The sequence below is a fragment of the Stomoxys calcitrans genome, chromosome 5, assembly GCF_963082655.1.
Source record: "Stomoxys calcitrans chromosome 5, idStoCalc2.1, whole genome shotgun sequence".
NCBI classification, from domain to species: Eukaryota; Metazoa; Arthropoda; class Insecta; order Diptera; family Muscidae; genus Stomoxys; species Stomoxys calcitrans.
Genome location: NC_081556.1, coordinates 113,633,332 through 113,652,391, shown reverse-complemented (window position 1 = coordinate 113,652,391; position 19,060 = coordinate 113,633,332). Strand labels below are relative to the sequence as shown.

At 39.2% G+C, this 19,060-nt stretch overlaps 1 protein-coding gene across 4 annotated transcripts in view; it reads right to left on the bottom strand.

The window, feature by feature from the left end:
- LOC106092980 (5-hydroxytryptamine receptor 2B) overlaps positions 1-19,060 on the bottom strand; it is a 93,092-nt gene that overhangs the window by 54,332 nt on the left and 19,700 nt on the right. For 3 of the 4 annotated variants that reach the window (XM_013259941.2, XM_059369290.1, XM_013259938.2), the window contains exons 2-3: positions 8,769-8,902; positions 1,653-1,762 (exon numbers count right to left, since the gene is read on the bottom strand). In XM_013259941.2, coding sequence (XP_013115395.2) covers positions 1,653-1,762; positions 8,769-8,902 — 244 coding nt within the window. The remainder of the gene's footprint in view (positions 1-1,652; positions 1,763-8,768; positions 8,903-19,060) is intronic. The other variant, XM_013259940.2, reaches the window with a different exon arrangement.

Genomic DNA, 19,060 nt, shown 5'->3' with positions numbered 1-19,060 from the left:
CGAATTTTGTCCAGTCCGGATTCCTTCACCAAAAATTCCGTAATGTAGACCTTCGATCAATGTCATTATTCCAAGATTCCGGTGTCTCCGTGAGTCCCTTTGTATTCTGTGGAAAATGGGTTTTGATCAAAAGCCCCAACATGTCATCCGTTGTCTCTGGTCTGCTCTCACTGCCATGTCGTCTACTAAAGTTTCAGTTTGGATATGGGTTTTTGAGAGAAACTTTTTTATCTTGGCGTCGTCATTAACGCTATCGACCTGTTCGCAGAAAAGCTTTCAGTAGGCCCGTTTTGCCACTCTGGTCTTGAGCCATGTGTAATACACATCCCAATAAACTTCCACTTTTTTACGACGTGGTCTGTTAAGAAGTCTGTGGACATTTTTCCCAATACTGCGTATCTCCCCTGTCATCCAGGGTTTTTCTTGGGCTGATTTCCTTTCCCGAAGAGGACAACTATCTAACTTGATTTTATCGTTCTAAGGCCCTTTGAAAAGCTCTTCATGCCCTTTTTTTTGGTGTTTTTACCAACTGCACTTGTTTGTGCAAAACTCTTCACAGACACAACAACGAACATTAATGCAAAATGCTCTCACATGTATTCCTGGCTGACAAAACTGGGTCTAACCCAAACATAACCTTATGCTATGCTGCTGTACTGCCGTCAGGCAGTTTCCTTTCGAAAGTAAAAACCAAATTCCAAAGTATGTCCTGCACACGTGCTCTCCAAAAATTAGAAGCAAAAAAAAAAAAATGATTTGTTGTCGACGCCGAAGGATGCTGATGTTAGGAGCACAAAAAAAAAGTTTCAACAGTTCAATTTGTTGCTAAAGAGAAATGCTTTAATTTAACTTGTTTGGCCTGAATCCAAGGCATGGAGATGTAGTTTAGCCCACCCGCCACCAAGGCAGACAATTTGGATTTTTTGTTTTTCCTTTATTTTCGGTTGTATACACGTTCCAATGGTCTCTCGCTTGGCTTCATTCAAATAGAGTAATTCTAGTGCACAAAGTGTAGTCAAATGTTTTATATCGAAGAAATAAAGGTCAAAGTTCTAAGGCAAGGCACAAAGGTCCATATCGTATTGTTAATAAAAATTTCAGTTTTAATGTTCCCATGTACATCTGTTGCTTATGATGCTGACTTGTTGATGATGTGAATATTAAGGCAATTACGAAATGACTGAAATATTTTTATTTAGTGAAGATTTTATTTAAGTTTTGTTTTGGGAGAAAAATTCACAGAGGCCTTATTTTAATAAAAAAAAATTGTAGGATTTTTTTTTTTAATTTTTAGTGAAAATTTCGGGAAAATATTTTTAAAAATGTTGTCTGAGAGAATTGAGATTTTCAAATGAATTTTTGTTTTTAATGAAAATTTAGCTGATTTTTAGAAAATTTTTGTTTAAAGAAAATTTCAGGGAAATCTTATTTTTCGGAATTTTCCATGGAATTATGGTCTAGAGAGAAAATTTGAAAAAAATGTTTAAAAATTTTTGGAAATTTCGTCTTTGAAGAAAATTTCCTGCAAATTTTCTGTCGTTGATTTTTTTTTCTGTTGTCATATACTTATCTCCGGAAATACATCACTTAAGCGTACAATAGCTGCTCTTTATCACTTAACTTTAAAAAATCGTTAAATATTTGTTACTCACCTATCGGTTGCAATTGCGACTAAATGTAGTATGGATGCCGTGCAGCATAGAACATCACAGGAAGTCCAAATATCACATAATTCCGGACCCAATATCCAGCCCTCGCTAATCTAAATGACACAACACAGAGAAAAGGGAGAAAATATTAAGAAAAATCTCAAAGAAAGAAAAGTAGAGCACACACATCTGCACGCACGTACCAATGACAGTTTAAGTAATGGATAAGCCTTGTTATTGTTGGACTACAAATTAAGATAAATTAACATCGAATGAAGTTGGCGAGGAACAGAAATGCCATAGCTAGGCCATTTTTCCTTCTTAATTAGTTTTTTTAATTAGAAAAACCATTGGGGTTGGAAGTCACACACGCACACATACACACACACTTGGACAGCATAACAAAGTCCACAAGTGAGTATGCAGCCATGTGCGTTTTAGTTTTCAGATTTCTATACCCTACCAATAGGATGGGGGTATACTAGTATCGTTATTCTGTTTGTTACACCTCGAATTAATCGTCTAATATCCGAGAAGGTATATATTTTTGATCATAACACTGTGGAATACAATCGAAAAAACCAATAAAAAAAGTAAAAAGTTAAACAAGTAAAAAGGGAGTAAGTTCGGCCGAGCCGAACATTGGATACCCAACACCTCGGGTGTATATGTAAACCCCCTTTCGCCACAATATGGCGTGAAAATTGGATAACTTATGCTCCCAAATTCGGCACAAATATTGAGTGGTCTAATAAATAAAGGGTGATTTTTTTGAGGTTAGGATTTTCATGCATTAGTATTTGACAGATCACGTGGGATTTCAGACATGGTGTCAAAGAGAAAGATGCTCAGTATGCTTTGACATTTCATCATGAATAGACTTACTAACGAGCAACGCTTGCAAATCATTGAATTTTATTACCAAAATCAGTGTTCGGTTCGAAATGTGTTCATTCACCGTAACGTTGCGTCCAACAGCATCTTTGAAAAAATACGGTCCAATGATTCCACCAGCGTACAAACCACACCAAACAGTGCATTTTTCGGGATGCATGGGCAGTTCTTGAACAGCTTCTGGTTGCTCTTCACTCCAAATGCGGCAATTTTGCTTATTTACGTAGCCATTCAACCAGAAATGAGCCTCATCGCTGAACAAAATTTGTCAAAATTTGAACACATTTCGAACCGAACACTGATTTTGGTAATACAATTCAATGATTTGCAAGCGTTGCTCGTTAGTAAGTCTATTCATGATGAAATGTCAAAGCATACTGAGCATCTTTCTCTTTGACACCATGACTGAAATCCCACGTGATCTGTCAAATACTAATGCATGAAAATCCTAACCTCAAAAAAATCACCCTTTATAAGTCACTGTTGAATTTTGTATTCCAAATTTCAGCGAAATCGGATAAAAAATAAAGCTTTTATGGGCTTCAGACCCTTTATCTGGAGATCGGTCTATATGGCAGATATATCTAAAAATAATCCGATCTGAACCATATTTGGATCCTATGTTGGGAGGCGAAAAGCAACTCACTGTTTCAAATTTCAGCGAAATCGGTTAAAAAATAAAGCTTCAATGGGCTTTAGACCCTTTATCTGGAGATCGGTCTATATAGCAGCTATATCTAAAAATAGTCCGATCTGTACCATATTTGGGTCGGATGTTGAGATGCTTAAAACTGCGCACTATTCCAAATTTCAGCGAAATCGGATAAATGGTTATTAGAGGATCCGTCGTACAAAATTTCAGGCAAATCGGATAGAAAATGCGCCCTCTAGAGGCTTTAAAAACCAAGATGCCAGATCGGTTTATATGGCAGCTATATCAGGTAATGGACCGATTTGAACCATACTTAGCACAGTTATTGAAAGAAAGTTAAAGAAAATATGTCATGCAAAATTTCAGCCAAATCGGATAATAATTGCGCCCTCTAGAGGCTCAAGAAGTCAAGATCCCAGATCGATTTATATGGCAGCTATATCAGGTTATATACCGATTTAAACCATATTTTTCAAAATTGTTGGAAATCATAACAAAACACCTCATGCAAAATTTCAGCTAAATCGTATAGAAAATGCACCCTCTAGAGGCTTTAAAAGTCAAGATCCCAGATCGATTTATATGGCAGCTATATCAGGTTATATAGCGATTTGAACCATATTTTCCAAAATTGTTGGAAATTAAAACAAAACACCTCATGCAAAGTTTCGGCTAAATCGGATAGGAAATGCGCCCTCTAAAGGCTTTACAAGTCAAGATCCCAGATCGGTTTATATGGCACCTATATCAGGTTTTGGACCGATTTGAACCATATTCTTCAAAGTTGTTGGAAATCAAAACAAAACACCTCATGCAAAATTTCAGCTAAATCGGATAGGAAATGCGCCCTCTAAAGGCTTTAAAAGTCAAGACCCCAGATCGGTTTATATGGCACCTATATCAGGGTATGGACCAATTTGAACCATATTCTTCAAAGTTGTTGGAATTCATAACAAAACACCTCATGCTAAATTTCAGCCAAATCGAATTAGAATTGGGGCCTCTAGAAGCTTAAAAAGTCAAAACCCCAGATCGGTTTATATGACAGCTTTATTAGGTTATGGGCCTATTTCAACCATACGCAGCATAGTTATAAGAAGTCATAACAAAACATGTTACGCAAAATTTCAGCAAAATCGGATAATAAATTCCCCCTCTAGCGGCTCAAGAAGTCAAGACCCAAGTTCAGTTTATATGGTAGCTGCATCAAAACATGGGACGATATGGCCCATTTACAAACCCAGCCAACCTACATTCATAAGAAGTATTTGTGCAACATTTCAAGCGGCTAGCTTTACTCCTGCGAAAGTTAGCATGTTTTCGACAGACAGGTAAACTGACGGACGGACGGACGTACAGACGGACGGACATGGCTAGATCGACTTAAAATGTTATGACGATCAAGAATATATATACTTTGGATTTCCCTCATGAAGAAGTGGCGCAATATCTTGATATCAGATTCGTATTCTATTCCCAAATCATTCGAGTCCCATATTGAGCCAATCGGTCTCTAGTCAGAGGGAGTTCCACTGTAGGTTCTCATTTGAGAACCTGTGGATGTGAACATTCGCAATTTGTTGGGCTTTTTAAAGCGTTCTGAATGGTTCAATGGTAGGAACTAGACGGCATCTTCCTTCTTCTGTACCTGTGGTATCACAATGGACGAAAACGTCTATGTGAGTCTGATGGCAGACTGACACTTAAACCTAACCTAACTTTACCTAGAAAATATTTCATTGAAATTTTGTCTTAAGAAAAAATTGCATGCAAATTTCGACTTAAGAGAGAACTTCATGGAAATTTTGTCTTAAGAAAAATTTTTATGGAAATTTTGTCTTTGGAGAAAATTTTGTGGAAAATTGGTCTTTAAGAAAAGTCTAATTGAAATTTGTTTTGTAAAGAAAATTTTTTGAAAATTTTGTCTCTTAGAAGATTTCATGGAAATTTTGTCTTTAGAGAAAATTTCATGAAAATCTAATTTTTTTGGGATAATATTTTCTCTAAAGAAAGTTTTATGAAAATTTTGTTTTTAGAGAAAATTTTATAGAATTGTTGTCTCCAGAGAAAATTTTTTGGAAATTTTGTTTCTAGAGCCAATTTTATGGAACTTTTATCCTTGGCGATCTTACTTACTTTAATTGGCTATGACAGAATATTTGTTCGACAAGCCGAACGTAGAATATCGTTCCAAGTGCCTCGATCTTCTGCGCTCATTCTAAAATCTCTGACAACAAGTTTCGAGGTGTCTCCCACAACTTGATCTCTCCATCGGGCTTTCGGTCTTCCCGTTCTGCGTGAACCACCGTGTTTGCCTTCAAAAGACTTCTTTGCTGGAGCTTCTTCATCCATTCTGACAACATAACCTAGCCAATGCAGCCGTTGTATTTTGATGCGTGTAACTATGCTATCGTCGTCATACAGCTCATACAGCTCGTGGTTCATACGACGCCTATATTCTCCATTATCGCAAACTGGTCCATATATTTTACGAACAATCTTTCTCTCAAATACTCCAAGCACTGCCTCATCTGCTTTCACAAGTACCCATGCTTCAGAACCATATAACAGCACGGGTAGTATCAGTGTCTTGTATAGTGTGATTTTCGTCTGTCGAGAGGTGGCCTTGTTTCTAAACTGCTTACTTAGTCCAAAGAAGCAACTGTTTGCCAGTATCATTCTTCGCTTAATCTTAAAACTGGTGTCATTTGTTTCGGCTACGGCGGTGCCGAGGTTGATAAAGTTACTGACTGTCTCAATGCTATGGTTCTCAACTTTCTCCATTTTCTTTATCTGCTCGGTTGTGCAAGGCTTTTTGGGAGTTGAGACCATCCATTTCGTCTTATCTCCATTTACTGCCAAACCCATTTTCACTGAATCTCTTTCGATTCTTTCAAAGGCTGCAGTTACTACTTCCGGTGACCGCCCTATGATATCGATGTCGTCGGCATAGGCGAGTAGCATGTGTTCTCTTGTGATTAGTGTGCCATATCTGTTCACATCTGCATCTCGTATAATCTTCTCCAGTAGGATATTAAAGAGATCACACGATCACAGGCTGTCTCCTTGTCTGAAACCTCGTTTGGTATTAAATGGTTCGGAGAGATTCTTTGCTATTCTTACTGAGGAACGCGTATCAGCAAGTGTCATCCTGTCGAGTCTTATTAATTTTGCAGGGATACCAAACTCAGACAAGGCTTGAAATACCTTTGACCGTAAAGGAGTATCGAAGGCGGCTTTGTAGTCAACAAAGAGATGGTAGGTGTTAATTTGTCCTTCTCGGGTCTTTTCTAGGATTTGGCGCAGCGTGAATATCTGGTCTAGGGTGAAGTTACCTGGTCTAAGGCCGCATTGATAGGGCCCAATTTTCTCATTGACTTTAGGTTTCAAACTTACACACAGTACGCTCGAGAGTATCTTGTATGCGATGGGGGGAAGGAGACTTATTCCTCTGTAGTTGGCACATTCCGTGTTGTCTCCTTTCATGTACATAGCATGCTGAGGTTCCAATCATCGGGAATGCACTCTTCTAGCCAGATTGTGCGGATAAACTGATGCATACGACTTATCAGCTTGTCGCCTCCGGTCTTATATAGTTCAGTGGGTGACCCGTCGGCTCCTGCTGCCTTGTGTTCTTTATTCTTTATTCCTCGTTTGCAGCTTTTCAATGTCCAGCTTCCGTGCAGTGTCAGATCGTACTTTCCTCGTCATGCTCGAACGGTTGCGAACCTTTGCTGCAACAAGGTAATGATCCGAATCTATATTCGCTCCGAGGATCGATCGTACATCTTACACGCTAGATGAATGGCTTCCATCTATCACAACGTGATCAATTTAGTTTCTCGTGTTTTGATCGGGTGACAGCCATGGGGCTTTGTGAATATTTTTATGTTGAAATCTGGTGCCAAAAATGTCTTCCTTCCCTATCTTCGCATCAAAATCTCCCAGAACGATTTTCATATCATGGGTGGGGCAGCGGTCATATCCTCTCTAGGCGCTCGTAGGAAATATCCTTGGTCTGCTCGTCTTTGTCTTCCGTCGGGGCATGGGCACAAATAAGGCTGATAATGAAGAATTTGGCTTTTATGCGGATTGTGGCTAGCCTCTCATCTGCCGGAGTTAAGCTGGAGACAAGGTGTTTTAGTCTTCGACGATCCCCATATCCACAGCCAAATTCATGCCTCGTGTTATATTGTTGTTGATTCTGTTGAGTGTCCAGATCCAGGAACCCTGCGACTAAGATGGTGTGCGTCCACAGGGATCTGGGTCTGAGTCGAGTGGGTCTGGCTGAGCAGTTAAACAACTGACGTGTATCGTATGGTGCCTGGTCACAATCGGGACATACATCTTGCACGACAGCATTAATCCTTGCTCTGTAGGAGTTGAGGCGGTTGCATATGTCGGAACGTAGTTGAGCCAGAACTACTATGGTTTGCCGGGGGAGGTCAATTTCTTTAGGTACAATGGGAGACGGTCGTTCTCCATAGACGACATTCACCCGATAGCTATTTACCACATCTGCCACCACGTCCACATGAATGAATGTTGTCTAGAGCCGCTTGATACGCCGCTAGATCTAGAGGTTCTCTCTTGTAGCGCTGAACCTTACGCTCATGTAGATCTTAAGGCTTAAGGCTTCTGGGCGGTACATTTCTATCCAGAAGATGATGATTTGGATGGTCTCTGCGATAACAGTCCAAAAGGTATTGTCTTCGCACTGGTTGGATGATTATCTCCTGATGAAGGTGGTCCACATGAGAACTGAGGAGGCAGCCCGTCGCTGTTCGGAAAGCGGCACTCTGACAGATCTGAATATTATTCCGCTGCGTGTCACAAAGCTGACGAGACCAACTGGCGCTTCATAACTTGCCACTCGATGCTTTGTGCATCGATCCACAAGGGTTCCCTTTCTGCACCCCAAGTCCTCCCGGCACATTTAAGATAATTCCACATTACCACATTAATCAAGCTCGACAACCCTGCTTATTAGCCGTACTTTTTCCAATGCATGTATTTTTGTGTAATGACAGACATTCTATCTGTGTCAAATTACACTTCTTCCGTACTTCGCATCATTTTATTCATCTGTTGGAAGTTGTATTGATGGCTTCGAACGCTAAGACAACGGCAATGGCTCTCGCTGTTGCTCTGTGTGCCCAGGTTCGAATCCTGGCGGGGCTCGGCAGAATCATTTAACTCGTCTCGAAAGAGATACAAACAAGATTTTTGTCTTTAGCGAAAATTTCATCGAATTTTTTTTTGAGAAAATTTTACGGAAGTTTTAGAAAATTTCAAAGAAATTTTGTTTTTAGTTGAAAAATTTTGTTTAAGGGGAAAATTTCATGCTAATTTTGCCTTTAATTCTTTATTTTACGCAAATCTGCCTTTTTGGAATTTTTTGTCTTTTTTTATTACATTCATCTCCGGCGCCATTTATTTGCCTTTACTATCACGACCAAGAAAATTATTCCTCGCCACTCCATTCGTTATCATTTGTTGCATTTTAATAGAAACTAATTTAATAAGTGCTACCAGTCCCCCCTTTAAGTATCCTTCCTTCCTTCCCAACTTACCTCGTATACAGCACCCAGTGGCATTACTAGACAGGCAACAAACAAGTCCGCCACAGCCAATGATACAACCAAGTAATTAGCCACATTCTGCAAGTTGCGCTCCAATATGATTGCCGCTATAACAAAAACATTTCCTGAATACATTTTTTCCATTTTCAATTTGTTGGTGGGGTTTTTATTGTTTTTTGGAGGGGATTTCAATTTCGCAAAGAGTTTTTGTTTGTTGGATACCCATTGGTGTTGCAGTTGCCGCAGCCACATTGAATTGTTTGTTCATTATCAATGTTAAGTTGTTGCATGCACCCAGTCAACCCACGACCAAAACAGTTTTATGAACATTATGGCCAAAATTGCATGGCATCATAAACAGACATGCCGAAAAGTACCCCAAGGAGGCATGTGGGAAATGGAGAGAAAAAAAAGAGGAGAAAGAAGAAAAAAACAATCATCAGTATTTCGCTTACAATTCTCGAAAGTATTGAAGAAAAAAAAATGAAATAAAACTAATAAAGAATAGTAAAACTGCAGGAATACTTTGTATATAGATTGTATTGTGCGATGCCAGAAGTGGAATTCTTCATGTGGTATTATGGGATGAGTTGTGGCTTATATTAGTCATTTCGCAAAAAAAAAGTGGAAATGATAAGCTTTTAGTTTTCTTTTCAAACTTAAATATTTATAAAAGTCTATTTATATGGCCTTAAGTTTAGGATATTTCGTAAAGGACAATTATTGTAGTTTCTAACATGCAGTGATGTAAGATTTGTACGCATATGAAGAAGTTTTTGAGGAGTTTCTTCAACCCGCAGAAGAGGAGAAACACATTCTCTATTTAACAACATCTTGTCTTATATTGCACAAATACTTTAAATGATGTTTGTCAGTTGAGCTTATAAGTGAGCCAAATTTGGGGTGTGGGGAGGCCTCTCAGGTACCAAGGAATACATTTTTATGTCAGATTTGTACTCTACACCCATATTGTCCAAAGCGGTTTTGGGGGTGTTTTGGTTGTGGGGGACCCCGAATACTTTGGGCGAAATTTGTAAATCAAGTTCGCACTCTACTCTTCAATACCTTTCGTTTGATACCCACATTGTCCCAATCGGTAAACATGTCCATGGGGTGGTCTTGGGGGGTGGGAAGGCCTCTCAGACACCTAGGAATAAATTTGTATGTCAGATTTGTACTCTACTTTTAAATACCTTTCATTTGATACTCATATTGCCCAAAGCGGTGAAAGAGTCCTATTGAGGCGTTTTTCGGGGTTGGGGGACACCCGAATACTTTGGGCGAAATTTGTATATTTGGGGGTGGGGGACCCCTGAATACTTCGTACGAAATTTGTATATTAAGTTCGCACTCTACTCTTTAAAACCTTTAAAACCAATCGGTAAACATGTCCGTGAGGCGTCGGGTTTTTGAGGGGTGGGGAGGCCCCTCAGACACCTAGGAAAAAATTTGTGTGTCAGATTTGTACTCTACTTTTAAATACCTTTCATTTGATAGTCATATTGCCCAAAGTGCTGAAAGAGTCCTGTTGGGGGGTTTTTTGGGGTTGGGGATCCCCCCGAACACTTTGGGCGAAATTTGTATATCAAAATCGTACTCTACTCTTAAATATCTTTCATTTGATGCCCATATTGTCGCAATCGGTAAACATGTCCGCCCGGGTGGGTTTTGAGATGGGGCGTCCCCCCAGATTAATTGACCCCTAAATTTTTTACCAATTTCGTGTTTATGGGGTACCATAAGGTGGCATACAAAATTTCGCTTAAATCGGTGCACGCATCTCTAAGGTCTGGCGTTTTTGAAAATTAGGGTAAGGGGGAGGGTCCGCCCCCCCCTTGGGATATCAAAAAATGTAGTGCGCTATTTTCACTGGGGGTCTAAACTCCACCATCGATTTCTATGAAATTTACCAGTAATATCGAAAGTCATAAGAAAATCTTTCTTGAAGAATTTCGCAAGAATCGGTTAACAAATGACCTTTTCATTGCTTTATTACTGCAAATCGGACGAACATCGCAATCGGTAAACATGTCCTTGAGGCGTCGGGTTTTTGAGGGGTGGGGAGGCCCCTCAGACACCTAGGAATGAATTTGTATATCAGATTTGTACTCTACTTTTAAATACCTTTCATTTGATACTCATATTGCCCAAAGTGCTGAAAGAGTTCTGTTTGGGGGTTTTTTGGGGATGGGGACCCCCCCGAACACTTTGGGCGAAATTTGTATATCAAGTTCGTACTCTACTCTTAAATACCTTTCGTTTGATACCCATATTGTCGCAATCGGTAAACATGTCCGCCCGGGTGGGTTTTGAGATGGGGCGTCCCCCCAAATTATTTGACGCCAAAATTTTTTACCAATTTGGTGATTATGGGGTACCATAAGGTGGCATACAAAATTTCGCTTAAATCGGTGAACGCATCTCCGAGATCTGGCGTTTTTGAAAATTAGGGTAAAGGGGTGGGTCCGTCCCCCCTTGGGATATCAAAAAATGTAGTGCGCTTCACTGGGGGTCCAAACTCTACCAATGATTTCTATGAAATTTACAAGTAATATCGAAAGTCATAAGAAAATATTTTCCGCCAAATTTGTAAGAATCGGTTAACAAATGACCATTTAATTGATGTATTACTGCAAATCGGACGAACATATATATGGGAGCTATATCCAAATCTGAACCGATTTCTATGAAATTTACCTGTAATATCGAGAGTCATATAAAAAGCCTTCCTAACAAATTTCGAGAGAATCGGTTGCATTATTACTGCAAATCGGACGAACATATATATGGAAGCTATATCCAAATCTGAACCGATTGTTATACCCACCACCGAAGGTTGATCAGCGTAAAAATCTAGGACGATCTAACCATGCTCGTCTGCCTGTTGAAATCACGCCACAGTCAGATTCTTTTTTTTTTTGTTCATTATCAGATTAAGTTCGAAGATGGGCTACATCGGACTGTATCTTGATATAGCCCACATATATACCGATCCTCCGATTTAGGGTCTTAGGCCTATAAAAGTTACATTTATTATCCGATTTTACTGAAATTCCCTTCAGTTAGTTATGTTAGACCTTTCGAGATCCTTCTTCAATTTGGGTCAGATCGGTCCAGATTTGGATATAGCTGCCATATAGACCGATCCTCCGATTTAGGGTCTTAGGCCCATAAAAGCCACATTTATTGTCCGATTTTGCCACAATTTGGGACAGTGAGTTGTGTAAGGCCCTTCGACATTCATCTTCAATTTGGCCTAGATCGGTCCAGATTTGGATATAGCTGCTATATATACCGATCTCTCGATTTGAGGTTTTGGGCCCATAAAAGTCGCATTTATTGTCCGATGTCGTCGAAATATGGGACAGTGAGTTAGGTTAAACCCCTCGACATAATTCTGCAATATGGCACAGATCGGTTCAGATTTGGATATAGCTGCCATATAGACCGATCCCTCGATTTGAGGTTTTGGGCCCATAAAAGGAGCATTTATTGTCCGATGTCGTCGAAATTTGGGACAGTGAGTTAGGTTAAACCCCTCGACGTACTTCTGCAATATGGCACAGATCGGTCCAGATTTGGATATAGGTGGCATACAGACCGATCTCTCGATTCTGGGACCATAAATGGCGCATTAATCGTCGGATGTCGCCGAAATTGGGGACAGTGAGTTGTGCTGGGCCTTTTGGCATTCTTCTTAAATTTGGCCCAGCTGTGGACCGAGCTGGGCCAAATTTAAGAAGAATGCCAAAATACAGCTGATGATTAATACAGCTGATATATAAACAGATCTCTTGATTGAAGGTCTTGAGCCCATAAAAGGAGCATTTATTGTCCGATGTCGGCGAAATTAGGGACAGTGAGTTGTGCTTGGCCCTTCGACATTCTTCGATCGGTTTATTTTTAGATATAGCTACTTAAAAGATGCATTTTCACCGTATTTTGACGAAAGATGGTTTACCTATACACCCAAAGTGATGGGTATCCAAAGTTCGGCCCGGCCAAACCTAACGCCTTTTTACTTGTTTTCAATTTAAATGGGTTTCGTCTCTAGGCCAAAAACCATGCCCATACCAAAATTTGAGACGATCGGATGAAAATTGCGAGCTGTAGTTTGTACACAAATTAACATGGACAGACAGACAGAGGGACATAGCTATATCGATTCAAAAAGTGATTCTGAGTCGATCGGTATATTTATCAAAGGGTCTTTGTCTCTTCCTGTTGGGTGTTACAAACAAATGTACTAAGTTATAATACTCTATACCAAAGTAGTGGTGTAGGGTATAACAAATTGTCAGCGGTGGTTTTTCCCCTCCTAATGCTGCCAACATTTGTGAGGTACTAGGCCATGTAAAAAGTTCTCTCCAAAGAGGTGTCGCACTGCGGCACGCCGTTCGGACTCGGCTATAAAAAGGAGGCCCCTTATCATTGAACCTAAACTTAATTAGGACTGCACTCTTTGATATTTGAGACGTTTGCCCCTATTCCTTAGTGGAATGTCCATGGGAAACATTTGTTGTTTTGTACTTAAATTTTTAAGCTTCAACCGTGCTAAAATCTTTGGTGATTTTTTTTTAAGTGGTAAATTAAAATTTCTTAGCATTCTAATGATTGATGATGAAGGCTTTTAAAATCCACCATCTGTTTATTAAGCGTTGAACTTGCAGGCTTTGAACAGAATTGCTATACACAATTCTATTGTTGTTTTTAATAATACTTAGTTGAAATGCTCCAGCAGATATGCAATTATACCAAAGGATGCCAAATGAGCAACAAACAGGTTACCTGGAATTTAATGCCTGCACACACATGGTGCATGGCTGTCAAACTCATTTCCAAGAATTGAAAATTTCAAACGCCATAATTAGTGAATTCCGTGAATTCGAAAGCACAACTTGTTGTGGTCATGTTGATTTCTTATTTGGTAGTTCGATTACGGTATGTATTTCTCATCTTTCTCATTAAATTCATTATAATGGTCTCAATGTTCACATTTTATACAGTACACAATATCACAATGTTCACTATTTCCTTGAATATTGAAGAATGATTCGGTTAATGTTACATTACAAATTCATGGAATATTTAATTGATACTAATTACATCTCACAAAGGTCAATGGAAGTAAAACATGCGAGTAAATAAAAATCAACAAATAATGATTTTGTTTACCATCATAACTGTAACACACTCGTCATCACTCATCATCAAAATCACACCATATAGATGTCAAATTGCTGTAAATTAAATTTAAAATCGCTTTACTCAGTTAGGCCCCGAACAAATATCGATATCGAACCATACATCAAAACATTAACCTAGTACTCGGGAGGAAGATACACAACAAACAACCCTAAGGCGAACATGCTGACCCATGAGGATATTATGAAAATAATATGAAAAAGATTGGAGGCCACCGTAGCGTAGAGGTTAGTATGTCCGCCTATGACGCTGAACAGAAGCAAGCAGCGGTAGTTATTGCCTCCTAATGCTAGCGACATTTGTGAGGTACTTTGCCATGTAAAAACTTCTCTCCAAAAAGGTGCGGCACGCCGTTCGGACTCGGGTATAAAAAGGAGTTCCCTTGTCATTGAGCTTAAAATTGAATCGCACAGCACTCATTGATTTGTGAGAAGTTTGCCCCAGCACCCTAATCGAATGTTCATGGGCAAATTTGCACTGAATTTGCATATTAAAGATATATCCGGCTGACAAGGTATAACTACGAGTACTACACGGGCTGGCTAAGGAGGCCACCGAAGCGCAGAGGTTAGCATGTCCGGGTTCGAATCCTGACGAGACCATCAGAAAAAAATTTCAGCGGTGGTTTTCCCCTCCTAATGCTGGCAACATTTGTGAGGTACTATGCCATGTAAATCTTCTCTCCAAAGAGGTGTCGCACTGCGGCACGCCGTTCGGACTCGGCTATAAAAGGGAGGCCCCTTATCATTGAGCTTAATCTTGAATCGGACTGAACTCATTGATATGTAAGAAGTTTGCCCCTGTTCCTTAGTAGAATGTTCATGCGCAAAATTTGCTGGAAATTTGCACTCCGACTTAGCTGAAAGCTACCGGGCTCCTCGACATATTGCGGATGGTAAAAAGCTTCATATTTTTGCGGAGTAGCTGCAAATGCGGCCGCGGGCAGTCAGCGAGGAGTCTAATGGGACTGACTCTTATCCCAATACGGATCTTACTGCAAGCGGCTCGCGACATCGAGGAATACACGTGCGGTCTCACATAACCCATGCGATAGGAGCGCTGGGACACTAACTCGCCCTCGGAAAACTATAAGAATAACTCTGAGAAACAAAAGCATAGTAACAAGTAAAAGCGTGCTTAGTTCGGCCGGGCCGAATCTTATATACCCTCCACCATGGATCGCATTTGTCGAGTTCTTTTCCCGATATCTCTTTTCAGGAAAACAAAGGATAAAAGAAAAGAATTGCTCTGCTATTAGAGCGATATAAAGATATGGTCCAGTTCGGACCACAATTCAATTATATGTTGGAGACCTGAGTAAAATGTCCGCCAAATCGAATAAGAATTGCGCCCTCTAGAAGCTTAAAAAAAAAAAAAATAGAAAGATCGATTTATATGGGAGCTGTATCAGGCTATAGACCGATTCAGACCATAATAAACACGCATTTTGATGGTCATGAGAGGATCTGTCGTACAAAATTTCAGGCAAATCGGATAATAATTGCGACCTATAGAGACTCAAGAAGTCAAGATCGCAGATCGGTTTAAATGGCAGCTGCAACAGGTTATATACCGATTTGAACCTCATTTGGCTTAGTTGTTGAAAATTATAATAAAATACGCCAATCAAAATTTCAGCCAAATCGGATAGGAATAGCGCCCTCTAGGAGCTCAAGAAGTCAAGTCCCCAGATCGGTTTATATGACAGCTTTATCAGGTTATGGACCGATTTCCACCATACTTGGCACAGTTATTGAATATCTTAACAAAACACGCCGTGCAAAACTTCATTCCAATCGGATAAGACTTGCGCACTCTAGTGGCTGAAGAAGTCAAGACCCCAGATCGGTTTATATGACAGCTATATCAGGTTATGTACCGATTTCAACCATAATTAGCACAGTTGTTGGAAGTCATGGTAAAACACCTCGGGCAAAATTTTAGCCAAATCGGATAATACGTGCGCCCTCTAGTGGCTCAAGAAGTCAAGACCCGAGTTCGGTTTATATGGCAGCTATATCAGGTCATAGACTGATTTCAACCGTACTCAGCCCAGTTGTTGGAAGTCATGGTAAAACACTTCGTGCAAAATTTTGTATTGTATTGTATTGTATTTGTATTTTTATTATGATAAAACCCATACAAAAGACAGTGTCTTATATAAAGCATGGGTTAGTAAATTGATAAATACAATGAGTTCAACAAGTTTTCATTTAAATAGAACAATAATTGGTACAAAATATTTAACAATTTAAGCAAAGTTACTGATGCAATATTTAAGTTAAAAAAAGGTTTAAACAAAACAAAAAAAAGAAAAAGAAACTTTAAAGAAAATTTAACAATTTAATCAAAGTTACTAATAAAATAAATTAAAAAAATAGTTATAAAAAAAACAAAACAAATAATTAATTAAAATGATTATAAATCAAAGATTTGAACTGTCGTTCATTACTTATAATTTGAATACTATTGGGAAGATTATTCCAGAGACGTATAGCATTAACAAAGAACTGTTGTTCAGATACACGATATTGATGGCGTATTTGTATTACTTGTTTACCTCTTGTAGAGTTAGCAAAACGCAAAACAGAAGCCAAATATGACGGTTCATTGGTATAAATTATCTTGTGGATCATTTGCAACAAGCGTATCTTAAGGAACGAGTTAAAAGAGACACCATATACTTGTCTGGCAAAGTCAGATACCCGGTCTCTTCTACGCAAACCAAAAATGTATCTAACGACATCGTTAAAGGCCACGTGCAATTTATTCCTATGAGTTACATCACTACCGTAAAAAACCTCGCAAGAGTATAATAGTTTCGGCAGAATAAATGTCCTAGCCAAAAGCATTCTTATTGACAAAGGGGTATACTGTCGACTCATATATAAGTTTCGTAAAACGCCGTAGGTCCTGCCCACTGTCATTCTGACATGATTCTTCCATGAAAGTCTATCATCAAACTCCAAACCAAGGTTTCTTGCAGATGAAACAATCTCAATTGGGGCTCCAGCAATTGCCACATCAAGATTGGGCGGCATTGTCACCCGATTCCTACCAATTACAAGGCACTTTGACTTTATTGGATTTAAAAGAAGTCCGTTGGCGTTTGCCCATGTGTTTATCCTATCCAAGTCATTATTTAGTCGAAGTACGCCATCGATCAACCTCCCCGGCGAGGAGCTCATATACAGCTGTACGTCGTCGGCATACATATGAATACCACAGTTGCGCAACTGTCCAGGAAGGTCATTGCTATATAAGGAAAAAAGGAGTGGGCCCAACACAGACCCCTGTGGAACACCTCTTGAGACTGGAAGATAACTAGAACAGCGGCTATCAACACATACCGATTGGCTTCTATTCGTAAGATAGGAATATATAAGATCCGTTGTTCTTTCAGAAAATTTAAATAAATGTTTCAGTTTAAGGCAAAGTATATTGGGATCAACGGAATCAAAAGCTTTCGAATGATCTAAAAGAACAAGAAAGGCAACTTTATCGCTGTCAATATCACTCCTTACATCTTCAACTACTTTCAACAGTGCAGTAGTGCAACTGTGCTTTGGCCGGAAACCAGATTGAAAATCTGTTAGCAGCGAATTATTCGCAATATATTCAGATATTTTCCGGTTGACTAGAGTCTCAAATATCTTAGAGACGAATGGAAGTATTGCTATTGGCCTAAATTCCTGGTTATTCTTTGGTATTGGGACTATCCTTGCCCGTTTCCAAGACTGTGGATAGCAACTCCTTAAAATAATATTGTTAAAAAGATGGCACATATACGGAAGAATAAAGGGTAGAATTATCCTAAAAAATCTTGGGTCAATACCATCAGAACCAATGGCATTAGACTTAATTGATTCTACAGCGCTAACGATATCGCTTTGTTCAAAACGCTCAAGACCAAAACGTAGGTCTGGTGAGGTGTTGTTACTACTATGGTTTACGTTACTAAATTCACTGTCGTAGAAATGTACGTTTGGCTCAGGAAAAGATATGTTCAAGAAACTCCTATTAATCTCATCTAAATCAACATGTCTATCAATTGATGCATTATCACTTCCTATTCCAATTGACTTTATATGTCTCCAAGTATCTTTCGTGTTCAATGCCTCTTGAAATTTACGACTAAAATAAGCTATTTTCTTCGTCTTTATACAAGAAGTGGTCTGATTCCTCGCACGCTTGTAATCATTAAAGAGTTCAGGTGTTCTAAAACGCTTCCATCGAGAGTACGCACAATCTCTTTTACGTATCAATACTTTAACATCATTATCAAACCACTGATTCCCATTCGAAAAAACAGTTCGGGTCTTCATCGGAACACATTTGTCGAAAATCTGACTCACATTATGTTGAAGAAGTGCAATCTGTTCATCTACGCAAGACATGCCATAAAGTTTCTGCCACTCAACGGTGCCAATTTCACAAAGTAGTGAGTTATAATCAATGTTTCTATAGTCTCTGTACGTATATGTTATACTTGTATATTCCATTGGAACGCCATAAGTCAAAAAACATAAATCATGTTTTGAAAATAGGGGTGCCGATAATTGATCATATAACTTAACATCAGTCTTGGAACTTACGAAGAACAAGTCAATAAGAGTCTCTGTTGTCATTGTATAGTGTGTGGCAGTATTGGAATTAACAACATGCAACCCTATTGATTGCATGCTCCCCGTCAAATGTGTTTCTTCAAGCACATTACTATTAAAGTCACCAGTGACTATAATATCATTATAATGACAATTTATATCCTCAAGTCTCTTCACCAAGTCATCATATTGCACTCTTTTGTTCGGACGGTATACAACCCCAACCAGAACTTTTCTACGCAAACAGTGAAGTTCGGCAAAAATATATTCAACTTTGTCTGTTGAACTAGACGAAGCAATTTTTGTCAAATCGAACGAAAATTGCGCCCTATAGAGGCTCAAGAAGTCAAGACACAATATCGGTTTATATGGCAGCTATATCAAAACATGAACCGATATAGCCCATTTACAATCCCAACCGACCTACACAAATAAGAAGTATTTGTGGGAAATTTCAAGCGGCTTGCTTTACTC